The sequence below is a fragment of the Cornus florida genome, unplaced genomic scaffold, assembly GCF_030987335.1.
Source record: "Cornus florida cultivar Cherokee Brave unplaced genomic scaffold, ASM3098733v1 CherokeeBrave_3.0.0_Hap2_Chr02, whole genome shotgun sequence".
Taxonomy (NCBI): Eukaryota; Viridiplantae; Streptophyta; class Magnoliopsida; order Cornales; family Cornaceae; genus Cornus; species Cornus florida.
Genome location: NW_026775572.1, coordinates 29,519,456 through 29,544,512, shown reverse-complemented (window position 1 = coordinate 29,544,512; position 25,057 = coordinate 29,519,456). Strand labels below are relative to the sequence as shown.

The window sequence follows — 25,057 nt, the reverse complement described above, 5'->3', positions numbered from 1 at the left end:
AATTCAAGAACTACATAATAAACCAGGATAAGAATAATAAGATCATAATATTAGACATTACAAAGTAAGATTGAGGTTTAATCCACTGCATTTTTCTTCCTTCCTCTCTTCCTTTCCCGCGCCTTCCGCGACAGAGATTGGCTTAATATTTTTCGCATTTCTACACCCTTGCTCCGCAAAATCTTCTATTTCGAACGAAGGAATCCAGCCAGGTTCTCGGATATGGACCTTCTTCACTGCTCGACTCGCCTCTGTTTCGTGCAAACCGATAATCCCATATGCACGGACATCTTGGAACCTTCTGATGATTGCAAAGAATTTTTCCATCTTTTCTTCATCATCCGTGTCTTCCTCCTCGTCTCGAGCCGCTTTCTTTTTTCTGTTCTCTTCCATGGTTGCTGATCAGTGCATGCTTCGTATGCTGTCTAATGGTTTGTATATAGTTCAGTTTTAGATCTATTTCGATGAATTGTCGCTCTTGATATCAAGTACGAACAACCTAAAGTCTAAATCGTTGAAAAAAATGCTGTGTAAAGTGGGACACGTTAAAGAGGTACTACAGACTACAACCACCACGTATCAATTTAGTTTGGTGACATTTCTTTGAATGTAGTCCACAGGTAGTGCCTTCAATTGAATCTTCTACATGCCCTCCCTCTATTGTTTTGTCTCCCAGATTATTGGTGATGACGTCACATTCCAATGCATCACTCCAGCAAATATCTTCCCCCCCTCTCTCTCTCTCTCTCTCACACACACACAAACACACACACACAGAAAGAGACTGCACCGTTTTGACTTCTCAGTTGATTAAGATCACTTGATGAAATTGGACCACTTCTGACTACTGCTAGTATTTTTCGAGTTCAGTATCATTCAAACATGAGCTTTAAGGAGCCCATTTTCTAATCGATTTCAAAGTATGTTGACTTTATTGTCAAACGACGACAAAAACAGCCCCAAATTTCACATCTTGGACATAAATGTGGTTTGAATTTATCGAATAGACATACTCTGCGTCTTTTACTGGTTTATTGTCAATGAAAATAACATCTCCTTTAAATTTCACAACTTAAGTAGGTTAATATGGTATCGGTTAATAATTTGATCAACCAAATATAAATATATAATATGTTATACATATATTATCCGTCATTCAATTGGTATGCAATTGAAAAAGAAAAAAAAAATCAACAAAACATGTTGTTTACATAATATTTTATTATGTATGGTATTAGAAATTTTGAACTCCAAAGTTATATAAATTTTTCTTCACTCTTCATTATTATTTTTAGTTAACTAAGAATCAAATGTCTCAATTCTTCTATTTTATGGTCCAGATAGTGGTCATCTTTCTCTCACTTTTCTTAATTTATTTTTAAATTTTTAATAAAAAAATATATATATTTCTCTGAACGAATTGAGGTATTAGAACGAAGAATATCTAATAAATTAGAAATCAAATACTTCTTTGGATTGAATCAATGAAATCAAATAGTGAATATTTCTTATTAGATTGATTTGGATGAAGTTTGTCAATTTGAGTACGTGATTCAATTATACGATGACACGTGTCAACAAAATTTAAAATTAAGTTAAATATTACCCAACTTAATTTGGGTTTGACCTGTTGCTTTAACCATTTTAATGACCAAAATAACCTTTCTTCTCCCTCTTCATTCTCTCTCTACATCTTCTCCTTCACCACCGCCGCGCCGACCTCCGCCGCACCATCCTCACAACATTCCCTTACCTCACCTTCCGCCTCTACCACTTCGACACCAAACACAACATCATCAGAGAAAAGCCAGTGGTACCCGGGAAAGAAACTGGAATTCATCAGACAAAAGCCGCAGAGCGTGGCGACAGGCGACAGAGCCGGAGGCGACCCGGTGAGAGACGGAATTTCCTTGCGTTGCTTCCACCACTACCCTTTTTCTAGTCAGCCTGTGCCCAGCAGTAATTCTCCCCAAGCAGTAAGATCGTACCCAAATCAGCCGCCTTCGCCCAAATTAGAACTCTCTGCCAATTACAAACCCAAACATACCACTGCTCACCCCACCAAACACAACCTCATCACCAATTATAAACAAGACCAAATTAGTCGCATGCGTTCCCCAAATCAGAGCTCGCCGTCCAGTAGATGGTACTCCTCGCGATCTCTCATATATGTATATATATATATATATATGCAAACACATACCAATTTATATATATACCCAATTTATGTGTAATATTGGGTATATGTCCTGCCGACAATTCTGTGTGCAAACATGTGTGTGTGTGTGTATATATGTGTATAATCATATATGTATATATATCACAGAGAGTTGGTGGTGGTAAACGGCGGCGGCAACCTTGATGACGGTATATGGTGTTTGAGACATGGGTGAAAGAGAAGAGGGAATTGATAGAGAGAGAATGAAGAGGGAGAAGATAGGGTTATTTTGGTCCTTAAAATTGTTGGAATTGTTAGACTGGTCAAACCCGAATTAAGCTGAATTTTATCTAATTTAATTTATATTTTATTTTTAACACGTATCGCCATATGATTGAACTTTGGATACAAGTATTGTCCATAATAATCTTGAGCATCTTGCAAGATTTCTTTGCCCAATGGGACCCGCTTACGGGGCTTATAATCATATCATAGAACATGTTATTGTCAGCAACTTACGTTACGTTATCATCATCAGCAAACATATAATTGAAATTTGAACCTATGCAATAATTTATGAACATGATGACCTACCATAGATATTGAAATATCACAAGAAATTTTGCCAAATCTGACGTCAAATCAATCATGGAGTAAATATTTCCGGTGATATTTTCATATTCTCTAACCAGCGGACATAAGCACGCGGAATACTTATAATAAATTGTTTAAATAAATAATTTTTAATAATTATTTATATCAAATATAATTAAATAAAATATTTTATTTTTTTTATTTATTATACAATTGATAAAATTTTTTTTAAAAATAATAAATCTAACAATTCACAACGTGCAATAATCAATTCCTCCTCCAAAAAAAAATTATTGTCCAGATGTATAATATGATCAGATCAAATATAAATATATAATATGTTATACATATATTATTCGTCGTTCAATCGGTATGCAATTGAACAAAATAATAATAATAACAAAAAATGTTGTTTATTATGTATGGTATTAGAATTTAGAGCTCTAAAGTTATATAAATTTTTCTTCACTCTTCATTACTATTGAGGTATTAGAACGAAGAATATCTAATAAATTACAAATCAAATACTTCTTTGGATTGAATCAAGTAAATCAAATCGTCAATATTTCTTATCATATTGATCCTAATAATAATAGTATTGAGCATCTTGCAAGATTTCTTTGCTCAATGGGACCCGCTTACGGGGTTAAAATCATAGCACTTGTTATTGTCAGCAGCTTCAGTCACGTTATCATCATCAACAAGGATATAATTGAAATTTGAACCTATGCAATAATTTATGAACATGATGACCTACCATAAATATTGAAATATCACAAGAAATTTAGCCAAATCTGACGTTAAATCAATCATGGAGTAAATATTTCTTATGATATTTTTATATTCTCTAACGTGTAGCGATAATCACATATGGAACACTATTAATAAATTGTTTAAACAAATAATTTTTAATTATTTATTTATATCAAATATAATTAAATAAAATTTTTATTTTTTTATTTGTTATATAATTAAAGAAAGTTATTGTACGTTGTAGTGAATGGTTAGATATATATATATTTTCCAAAAAGGATTATTGTCCAAATGTGTACCTCTTTCTCCACCTTTGATGGGATTTTTTGCTTTTGTTCAAAGCAACAGTAGAAATGATGTCTCCCCAGCCATTCGTGAAATATTGGATCCAAAAATTTATATACTTAAAAGACTTCTTTTCTTTTCTTTTTTTTTTAATGTCTTCCTCTCTTTTATTTATTATTATTTTTTTTTCTATCTATCTCTTCCTCTTTCTCTCTCCTCCTCACATAAATCTTAATATTGGTTCCAAAAATTTATATTCTTAAATAACTTTTTCTTTTTTTTTTTCTCTCTCTCTCAGTAAATATTATATACTACTATTATTTTTCTGTTATTTGAGAAAGTAGTGAAACTTTTTATATTATTTTTCTAGCTTTTATCTTTTATTTATTTTTTTATTTTTTCTTACTCCTCACATACTTTCTCTACCCTCTCGACAAGTCGTCCCCCTCCTCTTTCTTCTTCACTTAATATTCATTACTTTCAATTTGAACTCATTTTCATTCTATTGAAGAATTTGTAAGAGTACTGGATTGGAGCTCTTCTCTAATGAGCGAAGGGTCAGGCGATATTCTAAATTAAGTTCTATTGTTCTTTTTCTTTAATTATTTTTTAGTTTTATTAATTTTGTTATTATAATTTTGTGTATATATATATATTTCATATATTTGTATATTTTAACCAAACTTAAATACAAAAATCTAATTAGTAATTTTGTATTTCACAAACTAAAAGGATGATTTTTAAATAAATATTATTTAATATTAATATACTATTTAAATATCACTTTTTATTTTTTACCTAAGGCCCCAAATTATTTCGAGCTCATTTTAATGAAAATTTTACTCTTAAATTTTTTTTGCCATTCTGATTCTATATTTGTTCAAATAAAATGCTTAGCTAATTCCATGCGAACTAACCAAAAAATCCTTTCTTCTTCCAATTTCCCGATCTTTCCATTCATTTCATGTGAGCCCTTCTTCCCCTAATTCTTTCCCCTCTACCAAAGAATAATCTATAATAATTCGTAAATCTAGATCGGATAATTGTGACGAAAGCCTTACGTAGAAAGGTCTCGTATTTTAAAATTCACCTAGCCTTTCAAAATTTTGATAATCACAAAACTGGCCCTATGTTGAGCAAGTCATTGTTATGTTTAAGCAAGTCATTGTTATATTTAATTTACTCATGATATGAAAAAAAAACAAAAATTTAACTAATTAATTCAGATTTTAAAATATCTTTTAATAGTTCATCGATTCTTGACAATCTAATACTGTATTGATGTGATAATTAAGTAGGGTCAAGTAAGCTGACTTAGTGGTGGGAAAGCCATTACAATCCATTAATTAGGAACAAAAGCAGTTTAAACTTTTAAAATTTCTAACCAGAAAATGATTAAAGAAGAACAAGTTGCACATTGCATGTGTGTGTGTATATATATATATTGTCATTCAAAAGTACAAAGGCCTAAAGCCAAGATGATAGTACAAACGTATAAAGTCAAGTTAGAAAAAACATACAAATCTTAAAATAAAGCAAATAAATGAAGAACAGGCTCTAGATTTAGGGAGGAAATAAAATCTAATACTCTGCAAACAGAACCACTATGGGAGAATGCAGCAAACAAGACAGACCGAAAAGTCTGGCCATCATCACGACAACCGCTCCAAAGCTACAACTACAAGGCATTACAACACTCAAGAAACCCCGCAGAAGATCAAATCAAGGAGAAAAAGATTAAAACAAGGCGGGGAAAACCAAAACCAACCCAGACCAGAGATCTAATCAGAGAAAACAACAGATCCGCCAGTGTGATCCGAAAACGAACCGAATATAAACAAAACTAGACGAAGAAAACAAAAAAACGGCGTAAGAAAACATCCACGAAAAACACTTACTGAAACATGTCGAGTTTATTGCAGTAGTGGGACACGGTCTTCATCTCCCCCCAGTCCCACTAAAGGGAGTGTCTGTTAGAGAGAGAAAGTCAGAGAGAGGTGGGAGAGAAAGTTGGGGCGGCTCAGTGTCCCTTATATGTATATGTACATATATGTTTTCAACCACCCATCAAATAATATGGAATAGTTGAACCAATACATGACCTAACAAATTACATTATTCAACACCCAATGCACATGAATTCCCCAAATTAACCCAACTAGCTACAAAGAAAGCTTGAGGTCCAAGCCATCTCCATCCCCACCTCCTTCTTTGTCGTGTTCTTGTTTTTGACTTTCATCTTCTTCTCTCTTAGAAGGACCTGCTACTAGTACTACTACTGGTAGTACTGGTGGGGTAATTGCATGGTCATCATGATTATGATCATGATCAGTTTGAACTTTAGACTGAGGATTAGCACGATCCAGCTTGACGAAATCCTCTGGCCGGAATGTCGGATTCCAAACCGCGGACACCACCGGCGGCTTATCTTCTTGATCAGATGCTTTCTTCTTTTCTCCGTCCATGCCCATCATTTCGCGGACCTCTCGGGTTCTTCTAATCAAAGCAAAGAACTTCTCCATCTTCTCATTTTCATCTTCTTCTTCTTGTTCCTTCTCCATCTTCCTCTTCCTCCCACCTCCCTCCATATTATTTACAGTACAAATTTAGAGAGAGAGAGAGAGAGGAGAGAGAAAGTGAGGTATGGCCTATACTACTTACTCCCTCCGAGCTGATTAATGAAACAAACACATACAGAGAGAGAGAGAGAGAGAGATCAGTTTGTGTGTGTAACTGTGTGTGTGCATGAATTGGTGAACTGTGCTTCCAATAAAGTTGACCCATATAAAGGAGTCAGGTCCGCGTGGGAGATGATTGTTTTGGTCTTTGTCAGGAAGAAGCGTGTTGTAATTGACGAAAATGGGCGCATTTAACTTGACTTGATTGGACAAGAGGTGGAGGGTGTTTTGGTAACAATGGAGGGAGGTGGGGTCGGCTGAGTCTGAGGAGAATAAGAATCAAAATGGTTGAATGCGTCATTGGCCATAACGTAATGTTTCCATTTAAAGTGACGCCCATGCCCTGACATGTCATATGTGGCGTCTTGCTACGGACTTCTTTCCATTGGTTGGAATATATGACTCACGGAGACTCTTAGTAGGGATCCCGTAACAATGTCAGACAAGGTTGGTTCGAACACGGGGTAGACATTGTTCAGACATGCGGAGGACAGATACGGCGAGAACACGGCTTGATATATTTTGTAATTTTTTTTAATAAATGGGTACCTAATATAATTTTTTAGAAGTTTAAAATTAAAATTTTGAAAAAATAAAATAACAATTTCAGACAACAGAGTATTACACAGTAAATTTATTTCCTCTCATTTCCTCTCTCAATCTCCTCTTCTTTAATTATCTCTATATATGAACAAAACATTTTTTTTTTTTTTTAAAGTTATATGAACAACACTTTGTGAAAGACTGAAAGTATTTATGTTTATTCATGTACATATTTAGCCCATTATAACTATATCTTTTTTGCACATCTTCATTTGAAATTTGGATCAATTTTATTTTTCATTTATTTTATATTTTGTCTTGTTTATGTTTTTCTTATAACAAAGATGAAATTATTAAAATTGGTCATGTTATTTGTTGTTGTTTTATTTACAATTTTGTATTTATATATACCTGTTTGTTATTAGGAAAATGAATGTGCAAGGTTCTAGTAATTATATTTTGAATATATATATATATATATATATATATATATATATATATATATATTATTTTATAGGCATATCCTCGTCGTGTCCTAATTTTTTAAAATTTATCGTGTTGTGTCGTACTCGTGTCTTGTATCGGTGTCCGTACTTCATAGGTTGGAATCATTTACCTAAACATGTCCCCCACACGCAACTTTCACGTGGCATTATCTACACCCTTTCTCAATTATATATATATTGAGTGTGTAATTATTGGTTGAAAAATGATTCTTAATTCAATTATTTGAAGTTAATTACATGATTTATAAGTTTTGATTCATCGTACTTACAAAATACAAGAATGTGAGATTTTTTTATAATAATTCAGTTTTGAGACTTATCTGAGTGATAATTAAGTTTGACTGTCAGACCTAATTTAAATGAGTTTTCATTCGTTAAAAATCAAATCCACTCATATAGAATTCAAACAAAGATATATGATAATGGTTAATATTAGAGTAGTGGACTGGACCCAAAAACGCTCCCACTTCTCTCTACCTTTCTCTTTTTACTTTCTTTCATCCGCCTAGTTGATATTTTTCCTCCTTTTTATGGGAGTGGGGAGGTGATAACTACCTCCCACGATTATAATAAACTCGGCGTGTTTTAATAAGTGCGTTCCGTGTGTATTTTTTTACGTCGTTTTTGATTTCATTTAGTTAGATCTGTTCTTGATTGGTTTGTTTTCGACTCTCTTGAATAAATATGTTGTTTTTCTCTGGCTAAATTTCAGATCTAGATCGGTTTTGGTTTTATTCCGACTTTGTGCGGAATTTTAAATGTCTTATGATTGTAACTTTGGAGCTGTTGCCTTGATAATAACCTGGCCTTTGAGTCGCTCCTGTTTGCTGCGTTCTTTCGTAGTGGTTTCATTGCAAAATTTTGGCTCTATTTTTTTGACAAATTTAGAGCCTGATTTTTATTTTATTACTTTATCTCATGATTTGTATACGTTTTCTGACTTACTTTTTGCCTATGTACTCCCAAAAAGGTAACGAGTCTAATACTTTTGGATTGAACTGTCAAAAGTAAATTATTTGACTTATAATTTTTAATTTTTTATCTTTACCAAGTATCAGAGATCTCTTGCTTTCTTATATTTTAATCTACATGACTAATTAAAAATTTTAGGTTAAACAAATTATTATTATTATTATTATTAGTTTAAACAAATTACTTTACCACGTCAACTTTGGAAAGAAAATAAAGTTATGATATAGACATGTTACAATTTTAATATATGTATCCATCATAAAAAGGAAGACTAGTTCACAAATGATCGTCAAAGAAACATCACATGATGACGACAAAGATGATGGTGATGTCAATTAGGCTGCCTCGACGAAGTGGTATTTAGTGGCAGGTAAGGATGGGATTATTAATATTTGTTGAGGAACAACAAGATGCACCACTCATCATTTACATGTACATTAAAATATGATTAGATTATAAAAATCTAATTCAACATGAAATTGATTTCATCCCAAAGACTTGCTCCATTATTGACATGTATATTAAAATCTCCTCCAATATATAGAAATATGATAATAATTCAACTAGATAATGACTTTATACCCAGAACTCCTATTGAAAGAAATAAAAAATTTGAAAGAAAAGCCATGTCTCAGACATTGATCATCTTTTAATTATTACTTTAGTAACTAGTTAATCTGATTTCACCTTTTGCTCTTTAACCAACAACGTATTAGCAAACATTTTTAATCGTTGTTCCTCTCCGAATGATTTTAGCTTTATTTTTTCTCTCCAATTATAATTAAAAAAGAAAAAAGAAGAAGAAATAAATTAATTGTGGAGTGTTAAGGCTATTTTTCAGAGACCTAATATCTACAACCCTTTATATTGGTATGGACTATGGTGACATCTATATGAATGATGTCCATCTCAAATTAATTCCTTGTATGGTTTGCAGTAGCCATAAAACCAACTGTTCTTTCACAGTTCCATTAATCTTCCTTAATTATTGCCTTTAATCACATTACTTGTCTGTATATTCTTCAATTAAAGCATTACATCATTACCCCATTCTTAATGTTACATATATATTTCTAGATAGGTTCCTAAGGCTGGGACAGGACATGTGCCATGAAATACTTTTTAATTTCTTGAGAGATTACCATTGATGCCCTCACTGCTATTCTAATTGTGGTGGTTGTAACAACTGTGGATGATGAAACTTTAACTCATATTTTAAGTTGCAGTTAAAAAAATAATAAATAAATGAATAACTCATTTTTTTAAGTTGATCCTTTGGTACTTCACTTTCACTTTTAGAATCTCTTCAATTTTTTTTTCTTCCTCAGTTCTAGAGATATTATATAATTTGAGGTGTAAATTATATTTTTTTGCACCTTCTCTTGAATATGCAAGAAAAGTTTTGTTTTAGTCAACTTTTAATACCTTTTTAAGCCTGAATTAAAGGGATGTTTTACTACCAAATTGAGAAGGTTTCTAATTTTGCTAGGCGTCTCTAATCTTTTATATAAACTCTCATTCACACGCACACATAAACCATCACGGCTTTTACATTAAACATTTTAAAACCCTTAAAAGGGCCTTTGTGTGAGTTTTTCAAGAGTTTATTATTTTTCCGTTGGTACACGTTTACACATTTAAGTGATTTAAGTTATTGTTCATCGTTAGTTTGCATGATCAAAGATTCTATTGTTTCCCGTCATCAAGCTAGCATAATTTCTTTTCTACTTCAAAATGTTGAGTTTATTTAATGATAGTTGTTCATTCCGCCTTTAATTCTTTCATTACTGCATTTTCTATTCTATACTTTTTTATTAACAAGTGTTTGATATCACCTAATTTTTATATATACAAGCCTGACCAACTTATATGTTGAAATTAGGAGGTGTCACATTAGATGCATAGCCTACATAAGACATCAAATAATTATGATAGAGCAATTTAAAATGGTACAAGCCCCCATCTGCTCATCATATTGTAAATAAGTCTGTTAACTAATTGGATCAATCAAATTCATATTCGATTCGTTAAACTAACATATTATCGAATTTGGATTGCTAATGGGTTATCGGATTGAATATTCCAATTTATCTCTTATTTTACTCGGATTCAGATTGGATCGAATCTAGATTCAAATTAAAATCAAATTTACTGACATGTCTAATTATAAGGTTAGATGGAGTGGAGAATTGGTAACATATAGAACTATACATAATATAACTATTGAACCAAACAAATATAGTGGTAAATAATTAATATATAAAATTTAATAGTAGATAACTAATATATTTAACATTCATATTACTATATTGTAATGTAATAAAAAAAAAAAATTTAATTTTAATCATATCAGATCATTATCGGATCGAATTATCTATAATTCATATACGATTCATTAAGATAACAAATTATCAGATTTTATGTCAATTCATATGTAGATAATCATATTGGTTTCGAATCAGAATTCCATTCATTTACAAGTCTACTTGTAAAGGCAAGAAATCCCACAGTGGAAAGAATGGATTGGTTGTGTACAAAATATGAACTCAAGTTAAAAAAAAAATAAAAAATTCGATTTAACCCTTACTTATACGATTTTTAATAATAAATGATAAAGAGATACTCTGTATGATGTAATTTTGTTTTATTATCACCTTATATATATATATATATATATATATATTTTTTTTTTTTCTTTTGATCTCACCACCCTGCTTTTAGAAAAATTCGAACTCGAATCCGTGACCATTGATCAAAATAGTGACAGTTTGTCGTACTTCTAGACGGCATCAAATTGGCGCTACCGATTAGATCGTCTCAATTTTAGAAGTTTGTGCCACTGTAATATTCTATTATTTTATTTTTCTATGTAAAATACTAAAACTTGGATGCTATTTTTAGGAATTCATTTCTAATATACAGAATTTCTTATGGTTCGGTTTTCACTAATTTTCGAGAATTTAATCAATCTAACCATTCTTTCTCGACGATTTCAGGTGAGTTAAAAAGCTCATTATCTTCTTCAATTGAGATTCTACATGTTTCTTTATTATTATACTTTGATTCTACATGCTTCAGTTTTCTCTCTCTTAATCCCTATTGGGTTTTAGTCTGGATTTTAGACGAGTTAGACTCTGACCCTGTGATCAAATGGGGGTTCTTGGATTGTGAACTTAGAGATTACTGTATAATATGGGTTTAAGACTTTAAGCTGTTAATTATTAGTTTATGCTATGTATATTTGCTTCTGGATCGGATTTTAAGGTTTAAATGAACTTTAAGATGGTTTTGGAAATGGGTTGTTGAATACGGCTCCGTTTGTTCCTTTAGCAGATAAAATATTTTCTTTATTTTTATTTTTTTGTGTATGACAAAGATTTAGGTTGAGGTAGAGTCTATCCGTCCGGTTGAGGCTGAGTCTATTGAGAAAAATAATTTATCTAAAATTAATAGGTAAATTAACAATCAAACACTGAAAAATATTTTACATCCCAACAAAAAGAGCTTACATCATATATATATATATATTTTGCAAATGTACAATCTTTTCTGCCCCTGTTGTTACACTTTATCTGAACTAAGAATATTGGGTATGTTAATTTGTTATTGCTGTTTGATTCTTCAGTTTCTTCTCATAAATAGTAGGATGCATCATAAGTTGTCAACATAATCATGGAAGGACATGAGAAAATTTTGTGGATGTAGTCTTGGAATGCTCTATAACAATTGCTGTTGTAATTAGCAAATTTTATGGGTTTATCGTGATTTGAAGTGGGTGTTAATTGAATTCTGTGAGGGAGCTATGATTCTAGCTGTGATAGGGGTACTATATGCATGTTTTAATTTTGTGACCGGTTAACTCAGTGCGTATAAGCTTGATGGGGTATGCATAGATTAATTCCTAGTTGATGCAATAACACATTTTAGTTACTCTGAATTCTTAGTAAATGGGGTCTGAGGGGTCTCCACCAGTTACCGTACATGTAACCGGTTTCAAGAAATTTTCTGGAGTTTCGGAGAATCCAACCGAGAAGACTGTCAGTAACTTAGAAGCATATATAAAGAAAAGGGGTGTGCCTAAGGGGGTGATCCTTGGTAGCTGCAGCACACTTGAGACTGCAGGAGAGGGAGCACTTGTTCCCTTATACCAGATGTTACAATCTTCCATGAATGGGAAGGATTCCGAGTCATCTGATTCCAAAAGAGTTATTTGGGTGAGTTGCTGGTTTGTTAATTGTTCGCGAATTGTGTGATTTAATTTTTGCTCCGAGTTTTCATTTTTCGTTTTTACACACTTTTTTTTTGCTTTGAAAGGAAATGTTTAGATAGCAACTAACTTACTAGGAGCAACCTTTTTACTTATCAAACAAAAAAACAAGGTAATTCCTTAGAAACAATATCAAATTAGAAACCACAATGGGCCTATTTGCCAATTGCAAAGCTTGTATCATGACTGTGATATCCTTTGGTGTTTGGGAAAATTACATCCCAGAAATGGTATTCTAAAGGCCCCATTCTTATTGTATCAAACAAAAAAAAAAAGTAATTCCTTAGAAACAATATCAAATTAGAAACCACAATGGGCCTATTTGCCAATTGCAAAGCTTGTATCATGACTGTGATATCCTTTGGTGTTTGGGAAAATTACATCCCAGAAATGGTATTCTAAAGCCTCCATTCTCATTGTACCTGAAGCACGTTATTCATAATAAGTTTGAACTTCCTCATAATGCAACAAAGTGACTTGCTTTTCGTTTGTGTAAGCGTCCTTGCTGCAAGTCTCATATGTTCTTTAATACTTATACTGATATCAAAAGCATCTGCACCCCCTCTTCCCCAAAAAACAAATGATAATTAAAATAAATATCTAAAAAGGAAACAAGACATATATATTTCAATGAATATGATGCATAGAAAAATTTAGTCGTAAACAAAATTCTGTTTTAACTTTGTTTCCCGTAACACAAGCCACAGTCCAACCTCTTCCCTGCGGTCATCTTTTCAAATTATAAAAACTGAGAATGAGTAGATGTTATATTTGATTTATTTACTTCGGCTTTCAATTAAAATAGAGTGGAATCACAGACAACAAAGATCTCTCAATTACTTTTGAAAGAAATTTAAAATTTATAGACTATGTACAATAAATAATAGAATATAGATGAAGATGATTTTGTTTTTTAAATATAGTTGCAATCATATTCTAGATTTTTATCTGAGGACTAGTATAACACTAGATCTTAAATTGGTTATTGACTTGTGAATTCTCGTCCTTGATTTTCTTGTTTCATATTGCATGGGCAAAACCTTTTTGCTTTCTGACGAGACTAGCTGTTATGTGTACAATAGCATCAAATCTTATTTTTATAATGTTCAGTTTAAAGAGTTGAGGGGTCTATTGAACCTAACTTTTTTGACTTTTTCTATCATTGTATATTCAGCTACACTTTGGAGTCAATGGCACTATTACAAAGTTTGCTATTGAGCATCTAGCTTTCAATGAAGCAACATTCCGTTGTCCAGATGAGATGGGATGGAAACCTGAGGTTAAATATATTTCATCACATTTTCAATGGTGCACGTGCAGATTATATTAGCGTTACCTTTCAATTTCAGTTCATTAAATTTCATTTCTCTTGTTGTTTGCAGAAAGTCCCTGTTATTCCTGAAGATGAACTTTTCCAAGCACGAGAGGTAAAATGGGTTTTCATGATTCATTCATATGTATCCTTCTATATATTTTAATAAGTAAATCTAGACCTTATATATATGACCACATGTAAATTGTTTGTTTAGATTTATGAGCTTGACGATCTCTAGGTGTGCATCACTAAAAATAAAAATCAACTTAATGAAGCCTTTCTACTTAAGGTCATGGCATCGGTGAAAGGACATGTTATCATATTTTCTTATATTAGTTTTAGTTTTATTCTCATAGGATTGCCTTCAGTGGACCACATCGCTCTTTTCTCAATGGAACAGCTATTGGTCTTCAGTGCACATGACCAACTAAAGCTACTTCAATATTTTAATGGATGTGTTTATTTATGATCGATCGACTTTTGGTGGAGAGCATGGTTTGGGGCTAGGGCTGGGTGTAATATTTTGTTTTAAATTTTATATTATTTTCTTGTTGACCCATGACATATTTCAAAAAAAAATTCCACTGTTTCCCGACTGTCAAGACAAATCCCTCATGTGTTCCTGCCGTGTCTGAGAAAAATAAAAACTTGGACCACACTTTAGGACACTCCCACGAAGTGTTGGACACGTGTCCGGCCCATCGACACGCGTGTCCTTGTTGGGGACGTGCTCGTGTCCGAGGAATATCCATGCTTTAGAGCCCGTAAAGTATGGTTGTTCCAGTAGTTATACAAAAGAGGCATACATTGATTATACAATTTCCCATAAGTGCTTCATTGAATCCATTATCTCCAATTTCACATAAGTGCTTTATGATTTGACATTATCTCCAATTTCTTCCTCGTTGTGAATAATTGACCCTACGTATATTAAACAACTTATCAAGGAAAAAAGATCCTAGGTTGTGCTTTAAGGAAAGGATGAATGTGAAATATTGTAGTATATAAGCCAATGAAGCCCTCATAGAGTTGTGGCAGGTAATCTGATCAAAGGTTTTTCCTTTTTTCTTTTCTGTATTTTTTTTTTTAAGGATAGGATTAATAAAAAGTGAAAAAAAAGCTGCTATTGCTTGGGTGTAATGGTAAAAGTTCCAGTGACAAACGTGAGAACATCTAATAGTAACCATTTCGTGTAAAATAATGGCAAAAGTAGTTTCATCTGTAGTGTACCCCTCCCAACACCCTAAATAGGTGGGACCAACCCTTGATAATTGCCTTTTACAATAAAAAAGGAAAGAGAAAATAACAGCGGGAGAAGAACAAAGGATGTAAAGTGAAGCTCATTGAATCTCATTCAGTTTTATTTTAAGTGATTTCTTACTTTAATATACTACGAACACTGTTACACCTTGGGTTTCTCTCCTCTTGGAATGTTTATAATGAAACAAGTAAAATTGAAGCTCAAGTGATGGGGTTGCCACTAGGTTGATTAGGATCTTTGTAGAAACACGAGTAGTTGTCGTTTAATAGCGAACTAAAATATATTCAATCACCTATCAATTGTAAGCCGAATCTCCACTATAGTTGATGATGATGTGACTATATCTCTACAACTGTTACTAAAATTCCTTCAACCAATACTCCAAGAACATTATTGAATGGTCATGTACCAATTCTGAGGTTCTCATAATAACTCACCTAAAGTATGTGCACAAAAGAAACAAAAAACCCCTCAATTCTCTCTAGATTTCACCATTCACAATTCATGTTGTCTTGGTGATGGAATGTATATTTTGAAGGGTTATCTGGCAATCGCCTCTCTATGTTTGAATGTACATCCTAATCCAAGCAATGCGAATGGCTCTATAGGAAGAGTGTTTTGAGTTACCCTGTGCTTGATTTTTGTATCCTACTTTTTTCTTCCAATTATGTGACATTATTTGTAATGTTTTCTAGTTTAAAACTGCATGCAGACTTCTCTTCCAGTTGAGGGGATTTTCAAGGCATTAGCAGAAATGGGCTATGAAGTGATGGTGTCCAATGATGCTGGCCGTTTCGTCTGCAATTTTGTATACTATCATTCCCTCCACTTTGCGGAGCAGAATGGGATCAAGTCGCTCTTTGTGCACGTGCCACCCTTCTCGATTATTGATGAGGAGACACAAATGCAGTTCGCTGCTTCTTTGTTGGAGGTACTTGCTTCTTTGTACTAGTATTCCACCAACTCCCTGTCATATCTTTATGCTCAGAAGCAAATATGGTTGTATTCTTATTGGCCATGTAAATGGAAGTTGGATGGCTGCTTATCGATTTTTTCTGCTCTAATGAACAGTTAAATGTATGTGAACTGAAAATGCATTTGTGGAATTCATCTAATGTATTTTGTGCAATGTTTTTCCATCTCTGAGCTATTGTTTCAATGTGCAAGCACTTTTGTAATTATTTGTGAGTAAATTGTAGTTCCTCTTAATATTTACAGTTTTTGATCATTTTTAGTTATATTTGTGATGTTGTGGCTCGAATTTGGTTCCGGGTGACTCAACAATCGATGAATGAGCTTTGTGTGGGCTGTGGACACCCATTTAGTACTCTCTTATAGCCTGGTATACAACGGTGCTTAGGGTTTGGAGTGGGATGGAGAGAGACATTGAAAATCACATAATGGAGGGTGAGAATGAGAGTTAGGGTTTGGGGGCTGAAATTTGTAATCTCTTGATTTTCGTATAGTGAAACCTTTCACCGGATCTTCACCGTGGACATTGGCACAAGTTGTGTCAAACCACGCCAAATCTTTGTGTTTTTTGTGTGTGCCATGTTTACTTTTCTGTTGTGTTATTCGATTTGTTCTTAGTTCGTTGCGTTTGTCGTAACAATAATATTTCTGTTTCTCGTTCTTAGTTCTCCTAACTTCATTGGGATTCCTTTTCATGGTGCAGTTAGGTCCTGGATTACTTTTGTGATAATCATGCCTTTGAATGTAACCTGCATCTCCTATTAGCTTCTGGTTATATAATCATTGCCTTTGAATGTAACCTGCATATGCGCATTTGAGTTTAACTGAATTAGGCTTCTCCTTGAGCCTAATAGGAAATGGCATAAACATTGATATATTCAATCTATCTATTATTTTTTATTTATTATTTTTTAGGTAGATAATATAAACAGAAGCTAAGTAAGCTAGCAGGAGATTTTTGAAGTGTCTTGAAGACCTTTTCATTTGTGTTAGCACAACGAAAAAAGCAACGATGAAAATCTCTAGGGACACAAATTGGTGAAAATTTTATTGGTCACTAGTGTGTGTGGGATAGGTGACTTGTACTTCTCCTCTGCTTATTGATGGTTAGCATTAAGTTATTATTATTATTTTCATGACAAGAATGTTACGGGTTATTGGGAAGGTGCAAGTTTGAACACGAGTTTTCGAATACGGAGAGCAACCTAATCACTTAGACACGTTATTTGCATATTTTAAAAAGTTCATGCAATTGTTTGTAAAATGTTGAATTTATATGTACTCAAATCAATTCCCATTGATTTAATGCACACAATTCTAAAGGAATTAGATGGTCAGAACTTTAAAATCTCTCACAAAGTGTGCATATCACTCTCATGAGTCAATTTTAATTAAGTTGAGCCAAAAATAAAAAAACTTTTACCTGAAAAGTACTTCAATTAATTTTCACCTTTTTCTTTGTTATGCTCATTAAAAGCTATGAATCAAAATTTTACATGCAACTTGCATAGAAGTTACAGTAATTAATTGCTAGTAAAAAAGTTAAGTTCCATCCGATGACGAAGTCAAGTAATTCCCATTAAGTCTATGAATAAAAAGTTTGCAATTAAACAAAGCCGAATGACGTGGCAGTGAGAGTAGAAAATATGGGACAATAAATTGTATATACTGGTTGAAATTTCTCTCCATGCGATTGAGTAATATTACTAACACATCATAAATTTAATTGTATCCTATATATGTTGCATCTTCTATGTGATCATCTTCTATGTGATCATTCCAACAATGACACTAGAAAACAATATATATATATATATATATATATATATATATATATAATGTTTTCTGATTCAGTATCATATTTATGTTGTATCTTTCATGTGATCATTCCTTAATTGACTCAAGAAAACAATATATTTACTGCCCGACACATCACTCGGCTTTATCATTAGGTTACCTTGGTTATCCTAAAAATGTTAGTAATTATTTTTATATATATTTTTTCAGTAAGTAATGTCTGTAAAAATAAAAAAATAAAAAAAAGCATTTTTTTTTATTAAGTAATAATAAACAATACCATGAATTTGGAAATGATACTAAAAGTTTTATTTTCAAAATCATTAATAATGCTAAAGTTTGAGTTACTGCACATAGGTAATGTACAATAACCTAAAGAAATTTATAATTTCTAGTATATTTTTAAAAAGCAAAAATTCCCAAAACTTTCATGCGGTGATTCCATTTTTCTAACCTCAAACATTTTCAGACATTAAAATCTCTTACTAACCGGTTTACCCATTGTTGCTTTGAAAGAAAAATAATTTCAGCCCAAAGCTGTCTTCTCAATACTGGACCATTATCCCATGGATGAAGCTACAATAGAGAGATTGGAATTCTCTAACTTGCTAGCTTGGTTCCAGGCAGCCTCTTAAGAATTTATAGTGCACTTTCACCTCCTTATTTTCTTTTTTAAAAAATATTCTTACAAAAATCTAATTTTCTTATTTTAGATATCTAAGATCTTTAGTGCAATTTAGTCACATAATAACATTTAGACTACTCTAAAATAGATTCTTGTAAGCGTTTTTATATTTTCTCAATACTTCTCTCTTGTAAGAAGATTCTAAAAAAGTGTATCAAATTTTATCACTCTTACCGGATGCACTTAAAGATTCTAGAAGGGGAGTTGATATTGTGACACTCCAATTCACTATATTATTAAAATAAAAAGACTATATTGCCCTCTCCCTTATTTCTACAAAGATGAATTTTCATTCATTATATATATATATATATATATATATATATATATATATTATTTTCTCTCTCTTTTTCATATGTTCTCTCTTCACTTTTAACACTACGCAAACAGATTTAATGAAACCATCATCAAGAACCCATTACATTGAACTCCAACAAGACGAAACAAATTAACTACCTGCTCAAAAAAATTACTTGAAACATTACACCTATGTTATGAAAAATAATATTTCATTCTCTTAAATAAATGTTTTTGAGAGAAATCACAAAGGCAAAAAGAGTAGAGCGAATAAAAGATGCAAATATATATATATATATATATATATATATATATTCATAAGAGTAGACACCAAATTAAAGAAGCAAAGATAACAGACTAGGGAGAGATCAGATGAGTTGATTCGGTGAGTTGCAATAATATTGGAAGATTGGAGGGTTTGTGGTGTGCAACATCCTCCCCCATCCAATTCCAAATTTCACCCCCTTTCAATTTTTAAACTTGCTTGTTGCATTACCAATTTAAGAATAATATTGGTGGTTTTGGCATTGCAATTTTAAATTTCATCCCTTTAGAGTTTTCATTTCGGCGGACATTTGAACAATTATAAAGTGATCAAAAGAACCTGTAAAGAGAGTATTTTGTAGATAAGAGGGCATATTAATAATTGTCAAATTTAGAGCGAGGAATATATTAGAGTACTAATATCAGTTTCTTATAATTAATCTTTATTTGAAAGAACATTTTAACGATTTTCTTATTTTTAAGAAAATAGATTAATTATTTAATTCATAAATTGACAAAAATCTGTTCTGGTTTCATCATACTTGTCAATTAATCAATTTCAACCTCAACCCAGTATCAAAGTCAAACACATAAGATGAAGTACCACTAAGGACGGTTTCTGGTTCATTAAAAAAAAAAAAATTCTAATTAAGATCCAGCCGTATGGACCCTTCTTACTCCTCAAAAGAAAGTTTAGGGTTCAAGTATCTATGGAAACATGGGTATATGTGTGATTTCTACTTACCTTCCATATATATATTATATACAAAAATATAATTTTTGACTGGGGTTCAAGTGTTTCTAATTTTCTTTTTCTAAATTTTTTATTTTATTTTTAATAAATCATAATATGTTTTAAAATTCCATTAAAAACCACCTTAAAAAATAATAATAATAATAATAATAATAATAATAATTGCATAAATACACTATCATGTGATGATATCTCTACAGCTACTCCTTTAAATTCTTCTACCAATACTCAAAGAACATTATTGAATGGTCACGTACCAATTCTGAGGTTCTCATAACAACTCACCTAAAGTATGTGTATAAAAGAAACAAAAACCCCCCTCAATTCTCTCTAGATTTCACAATTCATGTTGTCTTGGTGATGGAACATATCTTTTGAAGGGTTATCTGGCAATCGCCTCTCTATTTTTGAATGTAAATCGTAATCCAACCAATGTGAATGGCTCTGTAGGAGGAGTGTTTTGATTTATCCTGTGCTTGATTTTTGTATCCTACTTTTGCCTTCCAATTATATTACATTATTTGTAATGTTTTCTAGTTTTAAAGTGCATGCAGACTTCTCTTCCAGTTGAGGAGATTTCCAAAGGCATTAGCAGGAATGGGCTATGAAGTGATGGTCTCCAATGATGCTGGCCGTTTCGTTTGCAATTTTGTGTACTATCATTCCCTCCACTTTACAGTTTTTGATCATTTTTAGTTATATTTGTGATGTTGTGGCTTGAATTTGGTTCCGGGTGACCTGACAATCTGATGATTGAGCTTTGTGTGGGCTGTGGACCCATTTAGTACTCTCTTGTAGCCCAATATACAACGGTGCTTAAGGTTTGGAGTGGGCTGAAATTTGGAGGGTGAGAACGAGAGTTAGGGTTTAGGGGCTGAAATTTGTACTCTCCTGATTTTCACATAGTGAAACCTTTTGCCGGATCTTCACTGTGGACATAGGCACAAATTGTGTCGAACCACGTCAAATCTTTGTATTTTTCTTTTGTGTCGTGTTTACTTTTTTATTGTGTTATTTGATTTGTTCTTAATTCGTTGTGTTTGTCGTAACAGTATTATTTCTGTTTCTCTTTCTTAGTTCTCCCAACTTCATTGGGATTCCTTTTCATAGCGCAGTTAGGTACTGAATTACTTTTGTGATAATCATGCCTTTGAATGTAACCTGCATATAAGAACTTGATGCAGATACAAAGTAAGATCAACTGCATCAGCCTAAATCCATTTTTGTATCACTTACAGGCAACTCCATGCTATTCCCCATCCTTTTTTTAGCAGGTTATTAATGAAGAGGGTTTAATTGAATTAGGCTTCTCCTTGAGCCTAATAGGAAATGACATAAACAAATGATATATTCAGTCTATCTATTATTTATTTTATTTTTATTTTTTGGTAGATGATATAAACAGAAGCTAAGTTAGCAGGAGAAGAAGTGTCTTGAAGACCTTTTTCATTTGTGTTAGCACAACGAAAAAAGCAACAATGAAAATATCTAGGAACACAAATTGGTGAAAATTTTACTGGTCACAAGCGTGTGTAAGATAGGTGATTTGTACTTCTCTGCTCACTGATGGTTAGCATAAAGTTATTATTATTATTATTTTCATGACAAGAATGTTATGAGTTATTAAGGAAAAGTACAAGACTTGAACACGTGTTTTTAATACAGAGAGTAACCTAATCTTATTTGCATATTCTAAAAAATTGCAATATCTTGGGCGATGAATTTCCATTGATTTAATACACTACACTTATTAAGGAATTAGATAGTCACAACTTTAAAATCTCTTTTTAAAATCTCTCTCAAAGTGTGTATTTCACTCTCAAGAGTCAATTTTAATTAAGTTGAGCCAAAACTGAAAAAACTTTTACCTGAAAAGTACCTCAATTAATTTTCACCTTTTTCTTTGTCATACTCATTAAAAGCTATGGATCAAATTTTACATCCAACCTGCCTAGAAGTTACAGTGATTAATTGCTAGTAAAAATTAAATTTCCATCCGATGATGTAGTCAAGTAATTCCCCGATTAACTCTATAAATAAAAAAATTGCCAATTAAAAAAAGCCGAATGACGTGGCAGTGAGAGTCCAAAATATGGGACATTAAATTGTATATACTTCTCTTCATGCGATTGAGTAATACATAGTATTACTGAACACATCATAAATTTAATTGTATCCTATATATATTGCATCGTCCATGGGATCATTCCAATAATGACCGAAGAAAACAACATATATAATGTTTTCTAATTAATTATCATATTTAAGTTGCATCTTTCATTATATATATATTTTTCAGTAGGTAATTTTTGTAAAAAAAAAAAAAAAAAAAATCCATTATTTTTTTTGAAGTAATAATAAACAACACAATGAATTTGGGAATGATACTAAAAGTTTTATTTTCAAAACCAATAATAATACTAAAGCTTGAGTAACAACGATTAAATGTAAAAGTTATTGTCTGTAGGTGATATATAATAACCTTCGAAAATTCAAAAAAAAAAAAAAAACAAAAAACCACCACCACCACGACATCGACAATCCGCAAACCTCTAATGATTTTTATTTTATAACCTCAAATCTTTTCATCTCTATATCTAATGACATTAAAATCAATTAGTAACAACCTCAGTTCACCCATTCTTGCTTTGAAAGAGAAATAATTTCAGCCCAAAGCTGTCTTCTCAATACTGTACCATAATCCCATAATCCCATAGATGAAGCTACAATAGAGAGATTGGAATACTCTAGCTTGCTAGCTTTGATTGTAGGCAGCCCTTAAGAATTTATAGTGCACTTCCACCTTCTTATTTTCTTTAAATATATATTCTTACAAAAATCTACTTTTCTTATTTTAGATATATAAGATCTTTAGTGCAATTTAGTCACATAATAACATTTAGAAAAATCTAAAATAGATTCTTGTAAGCGTTTTTTATATTTTCTCAAGATTTCTCTCTTGGAAGAAGATTCTAAAAAAGTGTGTCAAAATTTTTCACTCTTACCGGATACACTCAAAGATTCTAGAAAAGCGTATCAAAATTTATCAACTTTACCCTTTATTTTTTGTAATTATGTATTATTCAATTTTATTAAATTAGAACATGTTAATTTATTCTCTAAAAGGGAGTTGATATCGTGGCACTCCAATTCACTGTATTATTAAAATAAAAAAACTATATTGCCCTCTCCCTTATTTCTACAAAGATGAATTTTCATTCACTTTATATACATATATATATATAAACTCAAAGAGTAGAGAGAATAAAAGATGCAAATATATATATATATATATAAAAGAGTAGACACCAAATTAGAGAAGCAAAGACGACAATTGTTTGTCTTCATAGTGAAGGGGGACTAGGGAGAGATCAGGTGAGTTGATTCGGTGAGTTGCAATAATATTGGAGGATCGGAGGATTTGTGGTGCGCAGCATCCTTTCCAAATTTCATACCCAAATTTCACCCCTTTCAAGTTTTAAACTTGTTTGTTAGACTACCAATTTAAGAATAATATTAGTTTTGGCACTACAATTCTAAATTTCATCCCTTTCAATTTTTAACCATTAGTTATCGGCACGACAATAAATATTTAAACAATTATGGAGTGATCAAAAGAATTCTCAACACAGGTGGGAAAAGTATTTTGTAAATAAGAAGACGTACTAATAATTGTCAAATTCAGAGCCAGAAATATATTAGAGTACTAATATCAGTTTTTTATAATTAATCTTTATTTGAAAGAACATTTTAAAGATTTTCTTAATTTTAGAAAAACAGATTAATTATTTAATTCATAAATTGAGAAAAAAAAAAAAATCTATTCTGGTTTCATACTTGTCAATTAATCAATTTAAACGTCAACCCAGTATCAAAGTCAGAAACGTATAAGATGAAGTACACACTAAGCACGGTTCTGGACACTTTTTCGGAGCACCCAAGTCTACTAGTTGATCCACACACCCGTACGTGTTAGTGTGTGTGTGTGACAGATATAGAGAGGGGGTCTAATCATGTATAGCCGTCTGGCAATTGCAGTCCTATATCCCAATTGATGGGTGTCATTCTCAAGCGTGCAAAAACCTCTCACTTTCACGTGCTCTATCCCATATTCTCCTCTCATTATCCCTATATTATCATTTTGTCCTCCAATTTTGAATCATACTTCACTTCTACGACTGCGATTAATTGACTTTGCCAAGCCACTTGAATTAAAATTAAACCAATCAACTTTATTTTTAATGATGTTTAGAGCAAAAATTAAATAGAGTTATATGCATGGTACCATCTCTAGCACACAATTCCATAGTACCAATAGTTTGGGTCAAGCGATTTGCTTTCCCTAAGCAATAGGTGTCGATCTCTAATTTGAGGTTGTGGGATGTGCTATAAATTGCTTTTTCGGCTTTCCCCTGCGTGAATAATCTCTCTCTCTCTCTCTCTCTCTCACACACACACACAATTTTAGCAACATAACATGAAGTTGACTCATATATACATAAAATTGGAGGCTTGATAGAATTTGATAAAATAATTAAAAAAAATTGAACTAAAATTTTTTCAAATTTCAATCATATGTATCCGAATACGCCTTAAGTCTATTTATATTTAAATTATGATAAGTAGTTTGAAAGTAAAACACATTTGACTATTTTATACTAAATAAAAAATAACATCATCATAATATCATTAAATATGATAAAATCATCGTTACGTTATTCATTGCTCTTATAAATTTAGTGAGGGTGTGACCAACGATCAAATCATGTATCATTACTCATTCATATTTGTATGTGTACATCCATATATACATGCTTTCTTTGCACGCATGACACAAATAATCCAAAAATGTTTAGTGGGGCAGCCTTACCCAACTTTTTTTGTTATTTTATTTGGGGTGAATTGCATAAATCTTCCGTGGCTTGTAGCGTCTTGCACTAAATCTTTTTTAATTTT

At 32.0% G+C, this 25,057-nt stretch overlaps 2 protein-coding genes across 3 annotated transcripts; one reads left to right on the top strand and one right to left on the bottom strand.

Annotated features, from left to right (window-relative positions):
• Positions 1 to 5,183: 5,183 nt before the first annotated feature.
• Positions 5,184 to 6,588, bottom strand: LOC132286341 (protein NIM1-INTERACTING 3). Its single transcript, XM_059788668.1, has one exon. It carries the CDS (start codon positions 6,376 to 6,378, stop codon positions 5,953 to 5,955), a length of 426 nt encoding a protein of 141 aa, XP_059644651.1. The 5' UTR covers positions 6,379 to 6,588; the 3' UTR covers positions 5,184 to 5,952.
• A 4,711-nt stretch (positions 6,589 to 11,299) lies between these two features.
• LOC132294523 (uncharacterized) lies at positions 11,300 to 16,478 on the top strand. Of its 2 annotated transcripts, none has more exons than XM_059792417.1 (5): positions 11,300 to 11,485; positions 12,417 to 12,703; positions 13,931 to 14,035; positions 14,139 to 14,183; positions 16,045 to 16,478. In XM_059792417.1, exons 2-5 carry the CDS (start codon positions 12,437 to 12,439, stop codon positions 16,282 to 16,284), a joined length of 657 nt encoding a protein of 218 aa, XP_059648400.1. In that variant the 5' UTR covers positions 11,300 to 11,485; positions 12,417 to 12,436; the 3' UTR covers positions 16,285 to 16,478. The 2 variants fall into 2 exon arrangements, with proteins under 2 accessions (XP_059648400.1, XP_059648399.1); XM_059792416.1 differs by having other exon boundaries at positions 11,306 to 11,485; positions 12,434 to 12,703.
• The last annotated feature ends 8,579 nt before the right edge of the window (positions 16,479 to 25,057 follow it).